This window comes from Hypomesus transpacificus, chromosome 1 (genome assembly GCF_021917145.1).
Source record: "Hypomesus transpacificus isolate Combined female chromosome 1, fHypTra1, whole genome shotgun sequence".
Classification (NCBI taxonomy): domain Eukaryota; kingdom Metazoa; phylum Chordata; class Actinopteri; order Osmeriformes; family Osmeridae; genus Hypomesus; species Hypomesus transpacificus.
In genome coordinates this window covers 11237221-11255621 of record NC_061060.1, presented here as the reverse complement: position 1 = coordinate 11255621, position 18401 = coordinate 11237221, and the positions used below count along the sequence as shown (strand labels likewise).

The 18401-nt window shown below is 41.7% G+C and overlaps 1 protein-coding gene across 1 annotated transcript in view; it reads left to right on the top strand.

The window, feature by feature from the left end:
• Positions 1-17878, top strand: part of LOC124480417 (glutamate receptor 3) — a 92503-nt gene extending 74625 nt beyond the window's left edge. Inside the window, exons 12-17 of the mRNA XM_047039747.1 lie at positions 720-1093; positions 1753-1951; positions 9133-9380; positions 10355-10469; positions 15444-15691; positions 16106-17878. Of these exons, the coding sequence (XP_046895703.1) occupies positions 720-1093; positions 1753-1951; positions 9133-9380; positions 10355-10469; positions 15444-15689 (1182 nt within the window). The 3' untranslated portion in view covers positions 15690-15691; positions 16106-17878. The remainder of the gene's footprint in view (positions 1-719; positions 1094-1752; positions 1952-9132; positions 9381-10354; positions 10470-15443; positions 15692-16105) is intronic.
• Positions 17879-18401: the final 523 nt, after the last annotated feature.

The window sequence follows — 18401 nt, the reverse complement described above, 5'->3', positions numbered from 1 at the left end:
TATTACTCAAAATACCTGCAATGTTTTGTGAATTTTTGGCATCCCCTGGGTCATTCTAGTCTGCCCCCCATGGCAATCGTGAGGACTGTTTCCAAACACAACTCAAACATCCATCTCATTTGGGTGAATTGCATCCAAGCTGCCTCAACCATCTGAACCTACCTGTCTTCCATTTCCCCTTGAGGTGTTGGATATCTTCTCTTTCCTCTCTCCATCTCTCCCTCCCTCCCTACTGCGTTTGTGGACAGATTTGTCAGCCACTATGTTCAGTACGGGAACAGCCCATTTCTAACTGTATAAATTGGAGTTGTTTTTGTTTTGCTTCTTATGTGACTAAAAGCATCCCGGGCTTTTCCTTCTCTCCCTCTCCTCGTGTGAGTTTCTTTTTTGGGGGGGTCTCTGTGAAGATGGCATAAAAAACCACTCCTGTCCTATTTGAAATATTTTTTATTCCCTTTAGTAACTATCCTCTGAGGCCACACTTCAAAAGCTTTGAAAACACAGATTATTATTTATATATATATCTATATATATTTGTTTTTTTACTGCATGTAAATGTAAGACGCTTAACTTAACAAAGTTGTTCCACAGATATGTATTTCTCCCAACAGCTGTAGGTTTACCGATCTCTGCAATGATACAAGGGTACAAGAAGACAACATATTCTTGCTTGTTACGGCAATAAAATAAACATGTGCTTTACATGTCCCTGTTTCCAGAGAGCAGATATAGCTGTTGCACCCCTCACCATCACCCTGGTGAGAGAGGAGGTGATAGACTTCTCCAAGCCCTTCATGAGTCTGGGCATCTCCATCATGATCAAGAAGCCCCAGAAGTCCAAACCTGGGGTGTTTTCCTTCCTGGACCCCCTGGCCTACGAGATCTGGATGTGCATCGTGTTTGCCTACATTGGTGTGAGCGTGGTTCTGTTCTTGGTTAGCCGGTTCAGCCCATATGAGTGGAATCTTGACGAGCAGGATGAGGCAAAAGACCCCCAGACCCCCCCGGACCCCCCCAACGACTTTGGCATCTTCAACAGCCTTTGGTTCTCTTTGGGAGCCTTCATGCAGCAGGGCTGTGATATTTCTCCAAGGTGGGTCCACTAAGAATGAAGTTTAGCATATCAGAGTACAGTACAGTAGGATTACATTGTTTATCTCTCTCCAATCAGTAAAAGGTTCACAGCACAATTAGATGTAATTAAATAACAATAAAATCTTTATGACATAAAGTGTTGGTCAAGCTATCTATTTATCTTCATCAAACTGTCTTCTCTTGCCCGTTCTGCATGTGAGACTGGGCTAGCTTTAGCATTATAGCTGTATTTAAGGGTTCATTACGTTTGCCCTTTTGTACGGAATGAGACTGCCATGGCCCGAATAGCTTGATCAATAATTGGTCAAGGCGGTCAGTGTCAGGAAACATAACAAGGCTGAGGATGACCTTCAACCTCTGGGCTCATCTTAACTGCTGATGAGTGGGCACTGATGCAGTTCTCTGGGACTTTTAATAAATTGTGTGTGACCCGTGTCTCTTTTATAATGCAGCTTGAATCAGCCAATTCTCGTAAAATCCAGTTTGACGGATTGAAGAGGGCATGTCAGAGGCCAACAGTGTTAGACAGTCAAAATAATAACCTGCGAAAAATGACAGATTACGCCCGCAGTGAATACATGCTTTTGTTGTACCTTTAACAGGGATGTCCTTGTCTCACAAACCCTCTTTCTCTGTCTTTCTCACGTTCCTCCCCAGGTCGTTGTCGGGGCGTATTGTGGGGGGTGTGTGGTGGTTCTTCACCCTCATCATCATCTCGTCCTACACGGCTAACCTGGCTGCCTTCTTGACGGTGGAGAGGATGGTGTCTCCCATAGAGAGTGCTGAGGACTTGGCTAAGCAGACTGAAATCGCTTATGGGACTCTGGACTCGGGCTCCACTAAAGAGTTCTTTAGGGTGAGTTTTCGAGCTTCTCCCTGAGGCTCAGTGTTCTTCTCTGACGGTGGGTATCAATCCCCCCTATTGTTTTTGGTTTTGCCCTGCCCTAGTGTTTCCCTGTCATTGTCGTCACCTGTCTCGTTCAGTTGTCGTTAGTTTCATTGTGTTCACCTGTGTCTTGTTTGTTTCTGTGTATTTAGGTTCCTGCTTTGTGTCCAGTCTTTGTCTTAGCATTACCCTTTGTCCCTGCGTGTACCCTGTCTGTTTCCCGTTTTGAGAATTAAACCTGTGTTCCACGCTATGCCTCGGTACTCCCCTGCATTTGGGTCCAACCCCACCTCACGTCGTGACACATTGTATAGTGACTCCATTCTCAGGAACTTCCGACCAACACATCCGGCATTTCAAGGGGTTGAATTGAGGTGTAAAGGCCCATCGCCTTTGTGAAGTGCAACTTGAAACTCGATGACATGATTATGGAATGACCGTGCTGGTGTCTGTGCGACCTTGAGGCGGGTGCGCCTGTCAGTAGGAATAGCATTAAAGACATGTCGATGTCTGAGAGGTGGTAAAAACAGAGGCCTAGTCTAAGCTCCCACATCAGCCCAGCACTCAGACGGGTCAGCCTGCAAAATATAATTAGCTGGCTGGCTGTGGAGAGGGAAATTGTACCTGATGAGGGAAAGCCCTCGGGGTCAAACCAAACGTTTGAGAAGGAATAAGCAATATGTCCATTGGCATGAGGGACTGGCTGTGCAATTAAGTCATAAATTAACCAGGGGCTTGAAAGGGAGTTTATTATCATCCCCTCTCAAGACCAGCCACAGTCTTCCAATAGGGCACTGAATGGGGGAGTTAACGGGAAAGAATAGGTGATATCATTGGTGATAGCTCAGAATCAGGTCCCTGCTGGCTGCAGAGGAATTGTATGAAATCCTCGACCCTGTGAAAAAAATTCAAGTTACAGACACAGACACATTCAAGCACAACTGACTAATATACATCCACAATGGTGGACCCTGGCCAACCCAAAGGACCCATGAATCCCTTTTTCCCATGTTAGAGATTCCCCTGCCCACTGGTGTCACAAGAAAACCTGGATCTACAATGGACAGTTGAGGCAGTATATAACAAGCATACTCTCACATGATACTGCTGCCTTTTGTATGTGTTTGTCACCAAGCTCCAGGTACTTGGTTAGTCAACTCAGCCACGCTGTGTCTAAAGGTCTGGCTGGGAGCATCAGGAGAGAAGGGAGCCTCCTTCCAGATCCCACATATTCCCTGTAATGAGTGTCCTAGTTACCGCCTAAGCCTTCAAACTGGAAATGACGTGTGAACTGCTATACCAAGGGACTTTTAATTAAAACTTGCAGAGGGGCTGACAAGCAAGAAAAGAAACACACACACTCACTGATTAATGAAGGTTCAAGCTCTATTTCAAATCTGTTTTTCAGGAAATACATTCTGCTTTAATTAGAGCCAGGTAGCAGATGGAAACGCTAAATCAGACATATGTCATTATTCCTGAAACCTTGCCTTTGATATCGGATAATTTCACCTGGGGTTAAAAAAAGGTGCCTTGCAACTGAAGCAGAACCTCATAATGCTGTACATCGCTGTTTGCTCCTGTTCAACACAGTGAGGGTGGTGCAGAAGAATAGAGAATTTCCAGAATTTCCAGACTTCTATATCTAAAAACAGTTTTCAGAGTAATCTACAGTACTGTGCAGAAGTCTTATGCTCACACACATTTGTGCAGCAGCCTAACACTTTTGCACTGTGCTGTAATAAAAGGTGACATGAAGTGTTGTCTTTCAACACATATCGTTCTTAACAATTCAAAAACCACTGTCACGCGAAACATATTCTTTTAAAGAAAATTATATCAAAAACAAGCTAATTTTACAGTTGAAAAGCTCCAACATCTCTCTCCCACACCAAATAGGACAGCTGGCGTGGGATCCTGCGCTGGTGTGCCCAGTGGAGAGCTGTGGGGCTCCGGGCTCTTGGCACCATGTCGGTACCCACTGTTGGCTGCTCTTCCCTGGAATGACTCTGGGCCCTCCCTCTCCAGACTGCTGCCTGTTTACCTCTCCTACCTGCAGGGACTCTTCACAGGGACAGAAACAGACAGACATACAGACAGGAACATAAGCAGGCAGGCAGACAGACAGACAGAGAGAGAGAGAAAGAGAGAAAGAAGGAGGGAGAGAGAGAGAAAGGAGGAGCTGCAAGCTTTGAGTAGTTTCTTCTATGTTCTTCCTCAACGTAACAAAGCCTCAACATCAAAATCCATCATTTCAGCCCTCTCCATCGCCTTAATTTCATCCATGCCGTCTGTAGAACGTTTACATTGATTAATCGAGAATAATTAGCTGCAATCTCTTGATATATTAAGCATGACCTTTGCATTGACATGGAAGCTGAATCCCTTGCAACGGTAATAATTGTGGTAGTAGAGATACAGCAGGATGATGTGTAAACACCCGTGGGGGTTGCCTGGAGACTAACACTGCCCAACAAAGTCCGGCCCCTGCCAAATGCCCCATGAAACAACAAAGTATCAGTCAGTGAACCACAAATGGAAATGCATTCCATGTTTTATTTGTATTTTTTTGGCTCATACTTTTTATCTAGGACCACAGGAGCATGGAATCCTGAAGGCATAGAAGCGTGAGCAGGGCGCCTCCTATGGCAGGTTGTGCATGCATGAGTAGAAACAACAGCTTGAGCTCAGTCACCACTGCTCTTAACCCAGCGTGAACATCAATTTCACGTCCCAGCTACTGTGCTCCAGACACTATAGCTGATGCATGGCGATATATAAGAAAGGGGGATTGTATGACACGTAAAGTGGATTTGTTCTCTTGCATAATAACGAGACCTTTGAGAAGTATGAGTGAGTACGTTGTGTAAGGAAAGCCAGTGAATCTACAGATGCAGTTTTGAACCAAAGGAGATGTTCGGGAAGGTTACTGTGGAGATGTATAGACTGTATCAGAACATTGAGAACCAGTGTTGAGTTCAAGGTGTTCCAGGGTACAGAGGGACTCTCAGAAAGATTAGAGAATGTTTGCATAAAGGCAGGGGCTGACAGAAGAGCTGACAGGCAGAAGGTAGATAGAGGTACCCACTAAAGGGGAAACAGCTCCTCTCAGTGGAGCCACATCCAACAGCCGATCAGCACCAATGAGAGACGGGGAGGCAGAGCTCGATTGGATTCCCGCATCCAACCTCAAACACTTCCTCCATTGGTATTCTGAGCTGTGACAAGTGCAGCTTTTCACTGACAGTTACATGTCCCCCCTGGAGGCACTAACTTTTATTTCTGCATACATGAGATACAGGAAGTCCTAGCAGGAAGTACGAATTGAACCTGAAGAAGAAAAAAAATTACATGTACCATCCTGAATCTAAGTGAAAGAAAAGTTGAAGTGGGGAGAAGAAGTGCTGCTGGCTGTTTGAGAATGGGCTTTCAAATAGACCTCCATCACTGATCTGAGAGACTGAGGCTGGAGAGAGAGAGAGAGAGAGCAACAGAGTAAGAGAAAAAGTGAAAGAGTGAAAGAGGAAGATGAAAGTATCTTATAATGCCAGCGGATGTGGACACACGGAATGCATTTTCGTCCGGTTGGTGGACTGCAGAGCTTCCCAGGAAAAGCTCCCTAGCTCTTAATCAATACAGATTAAGTGGCCATTTAGAATGAAGAGGGCAATTCCTTTTGACTTTGAGCTTTAATCATGCGTCCTTCCCCAGACATTTTAATGGCCACTTCAGTGGGTTTTATAAAATCAACAACAACAACAGCTAAAAAGGGGACTTGCACTCCAATGTTAAAGCTTCAAAGGATACTTTATTAATGACCTTTGGAAAATACACAGACAGACAACCACACACACACACTTCATAAATACACACAAACTGTCTGTCCACACTGCTAATTGCATCATGTCCCTCAGAAGAATACTAGTTTAGCTGTCAGCCTCACAACTAGCCTCTCATCTTCACACAGGTGTGTGTATGAATAGTGTGTATGTGTATCGTTCTGGTTACGTGTGTGTTTGTGTATGTATTTTCAGTGAGTGTGTGTATGTTTTTGTCACAGTTAGACTGACTGTTCCAGGGTCAACTTTAAAACCCCCTCATCCCTCCATACTGTCCCTCCTCCTCCAACAACATTATCCGTACAATGACACCAGAGGTCACCCTGGGGTCAACAATGTGGCTTTTAACTAATCGGAACACATGGAACCTCAAATCAACTGTGTATGTGGTGGGGGGGAGGGGGCACTCTCAGAGCTCTGACACTGGATCTAACTGCTCGACAACAGCCAGTCACCAGACATGAGAGTGATGTGTGAACCCATGTCATTAGCTTTGTCAGGGGAAGGTACATTTAATAGAATTCTACCTCAAATCCTAAACTGACTTAAGAGAGGTTGATTAAACCTAATGACAAATTAATAAGTGTGCTTCATAGGACTGTTCTTGATTGTAAGACCTGAGGTCCAGACACCCCACCCATGATCGGGGGCTTCAGCACAGCTACAAACAGCGCTGGTTATCCAGTCATCGTAGAAAACGGTTGTGACCCACTCTCCCTTTATTTTAATTGACTTCAAGAGACCACTTAGATTGCATTATGTTTCTGCAATGAAATTGCCATTGTTTAAATAGGCCTCATGTATAGAGCTACATTTAAAGCTGGACATAATTGCTCAACAAACGTTCGTTTCATTACCAATGATGGACCTTTCCATTTATTATTCTATAATTGAATTTTAAATGACTTCTTCATGGCCGGATGTGAATGATTACAGTCTGGAGGGGATTGAAGCACCGGACGTAACTTTCAACTGGCCTCAGTTTGCGTTCATTATAGTAATGCATTGTCCACAATTCATTCTTTTTAAACTTCTAATTTCTCTCTCCTCCTTCATTGCTTTCCTTCTTCACTGTGAATGTTTCAGCGGAGACTGGAGCAGATGTAGAATGAGCCTATCTGGGGTTTGGTGGCATTTCATCTGTACTTTGATATTGATGAATGGACTTCATAAAGCAGTGAGACAGCACTCACTGTCCACTGTAATCAATGACGGAATCCATTATTTTTTCTGGTCATTGAAGGAGGGGACTTTCTCTTTTTTCCCCTCCCCTCTCTCTTTCTCGCTCACTCTCTCCACTCTCTCTTAATCCTATTTCCCTCCCCCTCGACATACACTCTCTCTCTTTCACTGCCTAGCAGATGAGTCCTAAGTCTGTGGGGAAATTGTCCTCCAGCACAAATGACGTCCTTCCAGAGCAGTTTGGCACATGCAAATGAAACACATTTACAGGATCGTAAAAAAAAGAAGATGGAGCTTCTGAAAGCAGCCCACCCCCCATCCCAGGTGCATTAGCGTTAAACCAGAGTGGTCAACACCTCTCCCTCCCCCCAACACACACACACGCCCATCCCGGAGGTAAAGCCTTTTCTCATCAACACAAAGGACATTCATCACGTAGACTTTTTAATTTGTGTTATGTAGCCGTCTCCTCCCATGTCCAGTCCTCCACTGATGGGCCCAGATGGATGGTTCTCAACAAATTGTTCTGGATCATGGGTAGAAAGCCAGCAGAGCGGTTCTGTCAAGCCAAGGGTAATGTTTTTGTTTATAAAAGGCGATGTGCCGGGGGAGGTTACATGCAGTACAGCTGCAGGGGGAAAGTGTTTTAATTGATGGGTTTCTCTGCTACTAAAAGGATATGGGGTTAGAAAAAACATTGTGTGTGTGTGTGCAGGCCTGCCGATAGGGGGGGACAAACGGGTCTGTTGTCCTGGGCCCAGGGAAGGGGGGGGGGGGGGGGGGGCAGAACTGGAGGACAGGAAGAGTAAGGGAAAAGGAGAGATCTGGGCACGGGGGGGGGGGGCCTTCTAAGATTCTCGTCCGGGGCCAAGGCAAGACTGTCAGCTGGCCTGTGTGTGTGTGTTTGTGTATTGTAACATATGCTATGTTGTGACGACTCACCATAATGAACCCCCAAAGTGTTTTCAATCTGCAAAATGTCTGTTTCATATGAGCCTTTTATTTAACTTTGTAGTGTTCATCTTGAATGTATGACATTGACAATATGTTGATTCAGCAGATATCCCTTCAGGCAAATCGGAGGTCCTAAGTGGTTTAAGTGAACGTGTTTCTGCCCCTACAGGTAGAACCCCAGGTGACAGTCTCTGTTACACACCTGAAACAAAGCCTCTTATTGATGTTGCCATATCAACAGCTTGTGCATGCTCTGACCCCATTGGCTGCTGGCAGTGCACAATAAATCCTTTTTGAACCAATTGGCTGTTGGCAGAAGGCCCGCCTCCCTTTGGTCCTCTTGCTCCAAGCTGAACACATCCTGACTCATGTGTACTGGGCTTCTGCTCTCATCTGTACACACCTAACTGACCCGAACCAGGATCCATCTGGCCAAACTGGGAAACAAGGACGCCAAAATAAATCTAGCTGTGTTGAATAATTTAATTGATGCTAATCATAGATAGTGTTCCGCTCCGGTCCCCTCCTCCTGGATTCCAAAGACTAGCTTAGTCTGCCCCTCAGGGGAACACACACACTCTCTCTCCCTCTCGCTCTCTTCCACTCTCTCTCTCAATTTCTCTTTCACTCTCTGTGACTCTTTCTCTCACTCCCGTTCACTGTCTCACTTTCTCTTTTCCTTTCTCACTCTCTCTTTGTCTTTCTCACACACGCTAATTCTCAAACACGTTCTCTCTCATGGTCTCTTTCTCAGTCCAAATGAACTTAACTAACAAAACACAATTCTCATTCAGCACTATCTGTTGTCATTAGTATCCTAAAGTATATACTACATCATATATACTACATCAACACCAATACACTATAGACCATAAATGTAATTTTCCTGATGTGAAAATGGATTGCGTGAGTTCTTATATTTCATGATTCCGCGCAGGCCCAGAAAGTTTTCAGGAGCCTTCCAGCAATATTCTCTTGAAGTATTAAAAGATATCACACCGCTTTACATGATATCTATAAATACTTCACAATGTCCCCCGGCATCCTGAATTAAATCTTTGAGGCCGGGATCATCATGAAGTATAAAAACATTAACTAGATCCATTGTACCGACATCCATTTTTTATGTCTAAACTACTTTCTGCCTCTTCCCCCTCTCTTCCCCTGACTGCACAGCGATCCAAAATAGCAGTGTATGAGAAAATGTGGTCGTACATGAAATCAGCCGAGCCGTCCGTGTTCGCTAAGACCACGCCAGACGGCGTTGCCCGGGTCAGGAAGTCAAAGGGCAAGTTCGCCTTTCTCCTCGAGTCCACCATGAACGAGTACATCGAGCAGCGCAAGCCCTGCGACACCATGAAGGTGGGAGGGAACCTGGACTCCAAGGGCTATGGTGTGGCGACGCCCAAAGGCTCAGCATTAAGGTGGGTGGGATAATATAACAATATCCTCCATGTTGTTGTAGTATTCCACCTACCCTGATGTCTCCCTGTTACCACATCCTTTCCTTTTATCTCTTGTGTTGTTTGTGGAAGCCTGGAGGTAACATTTCTTTTTTTCTGTTTTAGGAAACCAAGGTTGATTAATCGTAATCAGTATTGTTTTAATGTTATATATTTAGTTCACAAGGTCCCCAAGTCCCCAATACATATACTATACAGCTATATACAGTACCAGTCAACAGTTTGGACACATTTAAAATGTGTCCAAACTGTTGACTGGTACTGTATATGTATTGTGTGAGAGAGACTTTTGTTCTATGACAGTAGATTATTCTAATCCAAGGGTTAAAATAACAAGCAATTATTTTTTTATTTTTCTTTACCTTTTCTCTTTCCCTCTTTCTCTTTCGATCTTCCCCTCTGTCCTGCCTGTGCCGTACGTCCTGCCTGTCGTGTTGTCACTTTTAATTTAACAGTTCAATGGTTTTTCAATTTAGCCTTTAAAAGCTGCGCTGTCACTTGTGACGGATCTTAATTGCATGGTGTTTGTTGTTGTTGTTACTTTCCTTCTCAATGACAAGTGTCCGCATCCTACACACTTCAGTTCTCAGCGACGTAACCCTTCATGCCACTTGTCCGAAATCTCTAACACTTTCTTTGTTGTTTTAAGACTTCCTTACCCTTATATATACATTCAATTCTTAAACAATTTGTCCTTCCCTAAACCTTTCTGATAACAGATTCTCTTATTAATATTATTATAACCCGCAAGAACTAGTGGTAGTAGTCTCCCTGCCCCATATCAAGAACAATTATATAATGTGATCACTATTATTATATTATCTCGATTACTTCTGCTAGAACTACTACTATTATGATTAACGTTATTATTACCATGCATTAGATTTCTCACGGACCTGTGCATTTTCTTACAAGTTATGTTTTATCGTTTCAAGAAATGCTGTTAACCTGGCAGTTTTAAAACTGAATGAGCAAGGCCTGTTGGACAAATTGAAAAACAAATGGTGGTACGACAAGGGCGAGTGCGGCAGCGGGGGAGGTGACTCCAAGGTCAGCTGTGATGTCACCACGATCGGGTACCATAGTGCAGAGTAATCGGCAAGGCTGTTACTACTACTACTCTTACCACAACCCTATTTAAAAGTCTCCCAAGTAAAACCTGCCGCTGCTGGACTCAAGCAGTGAGACAGATGTTGACAATAAAATAATACATCTGACCAGGCTATTTACAACTCAACTCGATCCACAGAACCCTGACTTGACTAGAAGAACAGGCAGATAATTTGATTGACTTGTTATAATTAGCAGTAGAGATTATGTAATGTTATATTTAGAAGGTTCTAAAAACGGTCATTCTATTAGTGCGATGGGAAAATGATGACACTTGGTATCTTAGAATTATGCCAAGCAAGAACCTTCACATTTTCCGCTCACAGAAGGACATGAGGATGCACTGGAGGATAAAGATCATTTTTTCCTGCTGTGTGACAAAGAGGTGCAGACCTAGTTATTTTACTGAAGAGGAACTGGATGCTTATCTGAGCCAGGGACATGTGACATTTGCCTGCCCGGCAGTGGTAGAAGACGGAGATGAAATTAACTCTGGCTTTGACTTCTGTGGGGCACCTATCCTGGCAGGTGTATTGGCTTTTATTGATATTGCGTAGAAACTGTTTGAAGTGAGTTAGAGCTGGAGTCATAGCAAATAAATATGGCTATTTGCAGCCTTCATTTTGTCTGTAACTCGAATGTTTATAAAAACAAGACATTGAGTTGTCAGAGAACCCATTTTTCTCCTGAAGGAAATGTTTTGTTTTCAAATGAGGAATTGTGCTGTATTTTGTGTATTTACTTATGTTATATTATCATCAGATTTGGATGATTCAGATAGGTTCCTAGACGTCTTTTTAGATGCTGTATCGACATCCTTAAAGTGTCAGTACCAATATGGTGCAACTAGTCAGTAGGTCTTCTTGTGGTATTAATCATTCTTGAGGAGAATTATTGCGTAAATATTAGGTTATGTGAGAGTTTTGGTGAGAACAATCTTAATTTTATTTAAAGATCAATTACGACGAGATGGATATGGACATTGTGGTGCAGGTCTGGTTGTTGCTTCTTAGACAAACTACAAGATTTAGGGCCAAAATGGAAGACATCTTATAAAAACCTCAAAATGGCTGCTCTGCTACAATTCTCATAGAGGCGAGGCAAACAGCGGAGTCTTGAGGGGACTAAGCATTGCAGGCAAACGTGAGAACTCTAATATAAAAAATGAGAAGAAAACACAACAACAAGGGGTTCAATTGGTGTTTTTACTTGATGATTTGTAACAGAAAGATATGTCCTTCTCATTGTGTGCAATATTATATTATTCTCTCCAATTTAACCGTTGATTGCAAGTTAAACAACCATGATGCCCCAGCAGTGACCCTGCAACCAACATTACGACTGTCAGGTTAGATCATGTTCCTGTGCTTCTCCACTGTTCCTGAAGACAAATAGCCCACCCATTACTGGATCTAATGGTGCGAAGTGTGCACCTTCCTTTGAACCATGAAGGCTTTGGTGGAGCATCACTTAGACTGTGCTTGGTGGAGCATTTTGTGTGCTATTTTACAAGAGGAATACAAGCACATAAAATACTTTCACAGTTAAGGTTAATTTAATGACAAATTACTCTCATGACGCAGGCATCAATTTAGGTCTGCTAATTGGCTTGCCCATATATGAGCGGCAGAAGATTGAAGACATACTGGATGTCGTAGCACCATGAAATCATGGGGTTATCAAGTATAGCCTCAAATGGTCAGGTCACACTGGTGTTGAAACTAGAAGTGTCATGAGGCTGAAGTGATGCCTTACCAAAGAACTGTTGTTTCTATTGACCGAACCACTTCTATTGACTCCCGCAACAGGCACTCACTCTGCACTCCTGTTTTCATATTGGTAGCAAACTTTATATAATCTATGCCTTTACTGTGCAATGCTAACATTGGTGCGTGTTCTATAGTCACAAAGCCTAGTTGAGTATGAGGATGGTACGATTGTCTCTCTGTCTTACTGTGTGCTGCCGTCTATTTATGTTGACACACAGGTACGTACTGTATGTTTCCTGAGATCTTGTTGTTGGATTTCTCACCATGCTTCCCTTAAGGGGTGTAGCTAAGACTCTTGCATGGTTGAATAAATACTGTGGAAAGCCAATCAAATTGAAATAATCTTGGAACCAAAAGATATGTAAATCCCATGGCCACTGACACAGTAATTCTATCAGTTGGGGTTGGTAGGGCTATTTTTTTCCCTGGAGAGGAAATTTGATTACCTTCTTTAAAACCGGCCGGGGGCAAACTTGTTTCAACCTCTTACCTAGCTGGCCCCCATCATCTATTACCTCACCCCCCCCCCCCCCCGCATCATCCTCTGTTTCCCCCTCAGGCACCAACAAACTGCTGCCTGGATTGAGTTTCAAGCACAAAGCATGTTAACAGATAATTGCATTGTTAATCAATGTCTCCCTGCACCAACACAATGCCCTGGTCTTAACAGTTTGCTTATCGGTGGCAGGCTATGAGGGGTTTTGAGTACAGCACTGTTATCTTCTCCCAGTGCATAATTAATATATCCCCCCTTGGAGGGACATTGTTCACTAGCAGTAGGAAGGTCTCTCATCGATACAGTGCTCTCTTATCAGAAAACTCTTCTTTTCTATCCAGAAGCACCAAGACAATAAGCCTAATGAGAATGTGCTTACAGGTGTGGAAAAGGGAACACATTGGGACTTCTCTACTCTGGTTGTTTTTTGTGAAATCGCGCTACGTATGTGTCAACTGTGACTGTGGCCAATTCAAAGTTACGTAAAAATGCTCTCATTGCTAAGTTGGACCAGCATGTCCTCTTGGCCAGGTGATAGATTACTTGAATGGAGATGAGGTGGTTTACAAGGATGCTGTAGTGGTGTAATCTCCTTGCCCAGTGTAAGAGTGTGCATGGATGTGTCAACTTTTACTAAGCAGTACGACAATTTAGTTGCTGTACATTTAGGACTTATTTTAGCTAAAAGCAAATACTGAGGTTTTGTGTCTTTATCAAGAACGGGGTTTTTGTTGGGTCCAGTCCTAGTCAGATGAGTCACTGTCACCTAAGTAAGTCCCCTCTTAACAATTATGTATTTGGCTTGTTTGAAAAGACCAGCAGAGTGCACCTGCTGGTCACCGTGTTAACAGTGCCTGCCGATTACTCAAAGCGATATGGGTAGGTCCTGGCTTCTAGAGTAGGGGGACAAAGGTAATAGATAGAATGCTTTTTCTCTGTGATGTTGACATAGCCAGGTGCCCTGCTGTATCGCTTTGTGAAGTATGAACTAGCTTAAAAGTTGAATAACATAAAATAACATAATATAATGTTATTTATGTTATTTCCCTCGTGAAGAACTCCGGTAAACCTTGCAGTATTGAAACTCAGTGAACAAGGCATCTTAGACAAGCTGAAAAACAAATGGTGGTACGATAAGGGTGAATGTGGAACCAAGGACTCTGGAAGTAAGGTCAGTCGCTGCAGGTCTTTTGTACTGATTCCAACTTGCATTTTGACGTACTGTTCATATGCAAAGACAGGACTACTAGATCATCTAATACTCCCGTTTTCCTGTGTATTTAGGAGTCAAAATTCAGCCACATAACTGTAACTCTATGAAACAAGTGGCTTGTATTGATTAAGCACTGTTTCCCCAAATCCAAAAGCTCTTTTTAATATTATTATATACATCTTATTTTGCCATAAAGTATGAAATTATGCCATTCTAATTAAATAATTTTTAACTGAATCTGTAATGATAAAGATGTAGTATGGGGAAATTGTAAAAGTGCAAAAACAGTATTTTCTGTTGATTAGTTAAACTACAATAGTTGTTATGCTATATGAAGTGTTCATTTTCACATTTGACATTCATGACATCCTAACCATTATGCTGCTGTTGATATTTACCGAACTTTCTAATTAAAATTTGATTTATTTGCGTTTTTACTAGTTTGCATGTAGATGTGTCTATTAGATTATTTAACCTCCTGTGGTGTAGTAAACAAACAAAGCTTCTTATTGTGATGAGTTGTCTTGATTCATCTTCAGAGAGCTGTTAAAACACTCCGGGGTGTTGAAGTCTGTCTTTGTCACGAGTTGCATTAAGGACTTCTTGTTTTCCACACCACATGAAGTTAAGGAATGTAAATAAGACAACTATTTTAACCCTCTGAGCTACAGACCAGTGTTTGTCTCCTCGAGGAACCGCATAAAAGCTACTGATGCCATATAAATCCTCTTCAAAACTCATAGGGTTAAATTGCAAATGGTATACACTCACACATTTTTTTATTGTTATGTTTGGTAAGTAAGCAGCAGCAAAATGGTTTGGGTTCTCATGTTTTTTTTTAAAACCTGCTTTTTCATTTTTGATATGCAGTAGATCATCAATATATTATGAATTTGGCTGTACAATGTCAATTATGACAGGGAAGTTATATGTACATGTCAATATTTCTAGGGGATTTTCAAGACAGGCTTGTTCCAGAAGGATTGACCTCTGCGTCACTGGTCACAGGAAGTAGCTTTTACTTAGGGTAGAAAGGGCTCTACATTCGACACTTTTGACCCTTTGCCTCTCCCTCTGGAGAATGGTGTGACTACGGTTTGTCTGAGGTTCCTCACAACTTTGTGACCACCGTAGAAAGACCTCCACAACTAGGACTTCTGGAGTCAACCTGTAGTATTTCCCTAACCTTTAGTATTCACCCCAAAACAATTTGCCTTTAGGATACATAAGATCTGCTAGTTATACTGACAGAGAAGGTTTCCCATTAAGATATCAAGGAGGGTTTGTCTTATCTTATTATTTCTAAGTGCAAGTATAGCATGCGTTATAAATAGAAATGACTTGATTGGATTTTATTCAGGTTTTTAGAGGTCAGGTTGTGCTATACTTCCGTCTCTCCACTGCAATCCTCTAACTGTGATCTTTGGTCTTCTCAGGACAAGACTAGTGCTCTGAGCCTCAGCAATGTGGCTGGAGTCTTCTATATCCTGGTTGGAGGGCTGGGGCTGGCCATGATGGTGGCCCTAATAGAGTTTTGTTACAAATCAAGGGCCGAAACCAAGCGGCTGAAACTGGCAAAGAATGCCCAGAACTTTAAGCCTACTCCTACAACCAACACCCAGAACTTTGCCACATACAGAGAGGGCTACAACGTCTATGGAACAGAGAGTGTGAAAATATAAGGGTAGGAAACACTTAAAGTGGCCTGCTGAGGGAAATAAGCTTTTACCGAATGGTACGCAATTGAGAGTATAACTGAAATGACATAGCAACCTTCTTGTGTACTTTTCTAACATCTAACCACTGAAATAGTACACTTTTGTTGCACACAACTAACACAGTGTGCTCAGTGAATCTGTGAAATAAAATAGAGACAAAGGATTAAACTGGAATGGTGAGATATCTCAGATGACTATTGTTAAAGGCCCCATAATTATAAGGATTTGCCTATGATTATGGTGATATATATTTAATAATATTTCCTTTTGTCATGTTTGCAAAATTATCAGTTACAGTAAATTGAGATAAAGTTAACACATGGCATCATAACACCCAATAATAAGCATTGCATCTGTGTGCTTTTTCTCTAATTACGCAGGTCTGAAGAGTGATACTCACTTATCCTTGCCCGGCTTTGACAAACCCATGATACAACAAAATCCCTAAAAGAGGAAGGGTGTTATCCTCTTCCCGGCCTATCCTAACTGGTCGGACACGGCACGATAATCTGCAGCGATGACACGGCAGGACTAGTCTTGTGAAGATTTGCATTGGTTCCCTTCAGTGCCTTATACGAACACCAGAGTCTGAACAATGCAACTCATCAGAAGCCCTTTTTATTTTGTTGTTTGTTTTTGCCTGAAACTCACATGGAAAAGAGTGATCATACACTGTAATCTGTTTATAACAGTATTTATCATAAATGTGTGGATGATGAAAAGACGATGAAAGAGAGATAGAGAAGTAAAGCCATCACTTGCAACCTAAGCACATTTGGAAGTGCCGAACCAGAAGACGAATCTAAAAGGACAAGCGATAAATTGGTTTTCTGCCCAGAAAATGTGATCAGATTAGCCTTCATTCTCCTTCTGATTAAATATTTTCACTGGTTAAATGTGTTTGACAATAGGTTTATTATGTCCTCTTCAAAGCAATGTATTAAAGTCTGTTAGGAGACTGTTTTTGTATTGTTGTAAAATACTGGCAGTAATATTGTTATTGTTATAAAGTACAGGGGAATCTTATTGTAACTGATAATTTGTTGATAGGACTGCTGTTAGACAGAGGTATTGTTGTTGAGTTGTTCTTTTAAGCTCTGGTGCTGCTGAGAATCTGAAAACATAATATGGTACAAAGTCTTGTGAAAGAGATCATAGGATGCAACAATTGGCTTCACATAAACTGGAACAAGCCACTTTTTGCACTTCCAATACTGCCGTCAGTTTTATGTTGTTTGTTTGTTTGTTTGTTTGTTTTAAAGGGTTGATACTCTCTGCAAAGCAAGCAGGTTTTCCCTCTAGGTAAACAATAAGTTTGTGATTTAAGATGTGTAAAATATGGAAGGTTTTCATAAGACTTCTGTACATGAAATTAAACCAAACAACAAGCAGAATTTAAATTTAGATTAACTGCAATCCAATAACAGGATAACAGTAATGGCTTTTAAATGGTAGTATTTTGAATTACCTTGGCATTTTGTTAAACAATTGCACATTTTACAATGAGCTGTTATTTGCTTTGATTTTTCTTTCATAAGCATTATAGTGTTTGATGAATTTACTTGGTAAATGAAAATTATAACATGAATAAATATAATTATGGAAAATAGATTTTTACAAGGTTATTACAGGGAGTGTATTGAAAGCTTAGCACATTTCCATATTGCTGTAACAACTCCTTTTCTCTAAAAAGACTGTGATTCCATAGGTTTTAGGAAGACCATAAAAATCACATAAAAGAAAGATAGTTTTATACAAAAAAAAACTGAAGAAAAAGGGAAGGAGAGAAAACTGAATTGTAAAGAAACGTTGTACATTTACCGAAAGGCAATGTATTTATGTGAAGGTTTGACACAACTGAGTGATCTTTTTTTTTGAAGTTTTTATAAAGAAATTGCATGTGTAATTGGTTATTGCTTAAGAAGCTTTACTTCTCACGTCAGATTAGGTATGCAGTAGGAAGGCAACCCTTGGTTAGGATCTTTGGTCAGCCAAATTACCTTTTTTTGTAAAACCTCACCTCAGCTGAGAGAAATTCACCAAGCATCTTAGTAGAGTAAAAGAAATGCATGTGTGAGACTAATTAATTAACCCTCGTTGGTGAGGGGCTGTACAGAGAATTTTAATACATTTTGTAAATAAACGTGTATAGAAGACAAGATGTGTCTGTTTTTAATTGTATACTATTATATGTACCTATTGTATCCTGGCCTACGTATCACAATTGAGGCACATAAAAAATATATATACAAATAATGAAAGTACATGCACATGCTCCTAATTCTGCTACTTGAAAGATTCGGCAGCATTCCGTCAAACAAACACATCCATGAAAACATTTTTCCCAGAGTAGTATCATGTATGCCAAGAAACACCTCCACTGCTAACAGACTGAGAAGGAGTTTTTCATCTAATGGTCTGATATTGAACTGTTGGATAGGAGAAGAGCCAGCTTTGGATCGATGGATCGCACCATCTTCTCTTTCCCTCTCTCTCCCCCCCCCCTGCTCTCTCTCTCTCTCTCTCTGCCTCTCTTTATCCATTGATTGGGAGTTTCATCGATGTCTTCATTTTCAGCCATCTGATACTGATCTTTTTTCTCAATCACACACAGAAGTTCTCTCTCTACCTATTTCAATTTTTTCTTTGATATATCAATTATGTATTATTTCAACC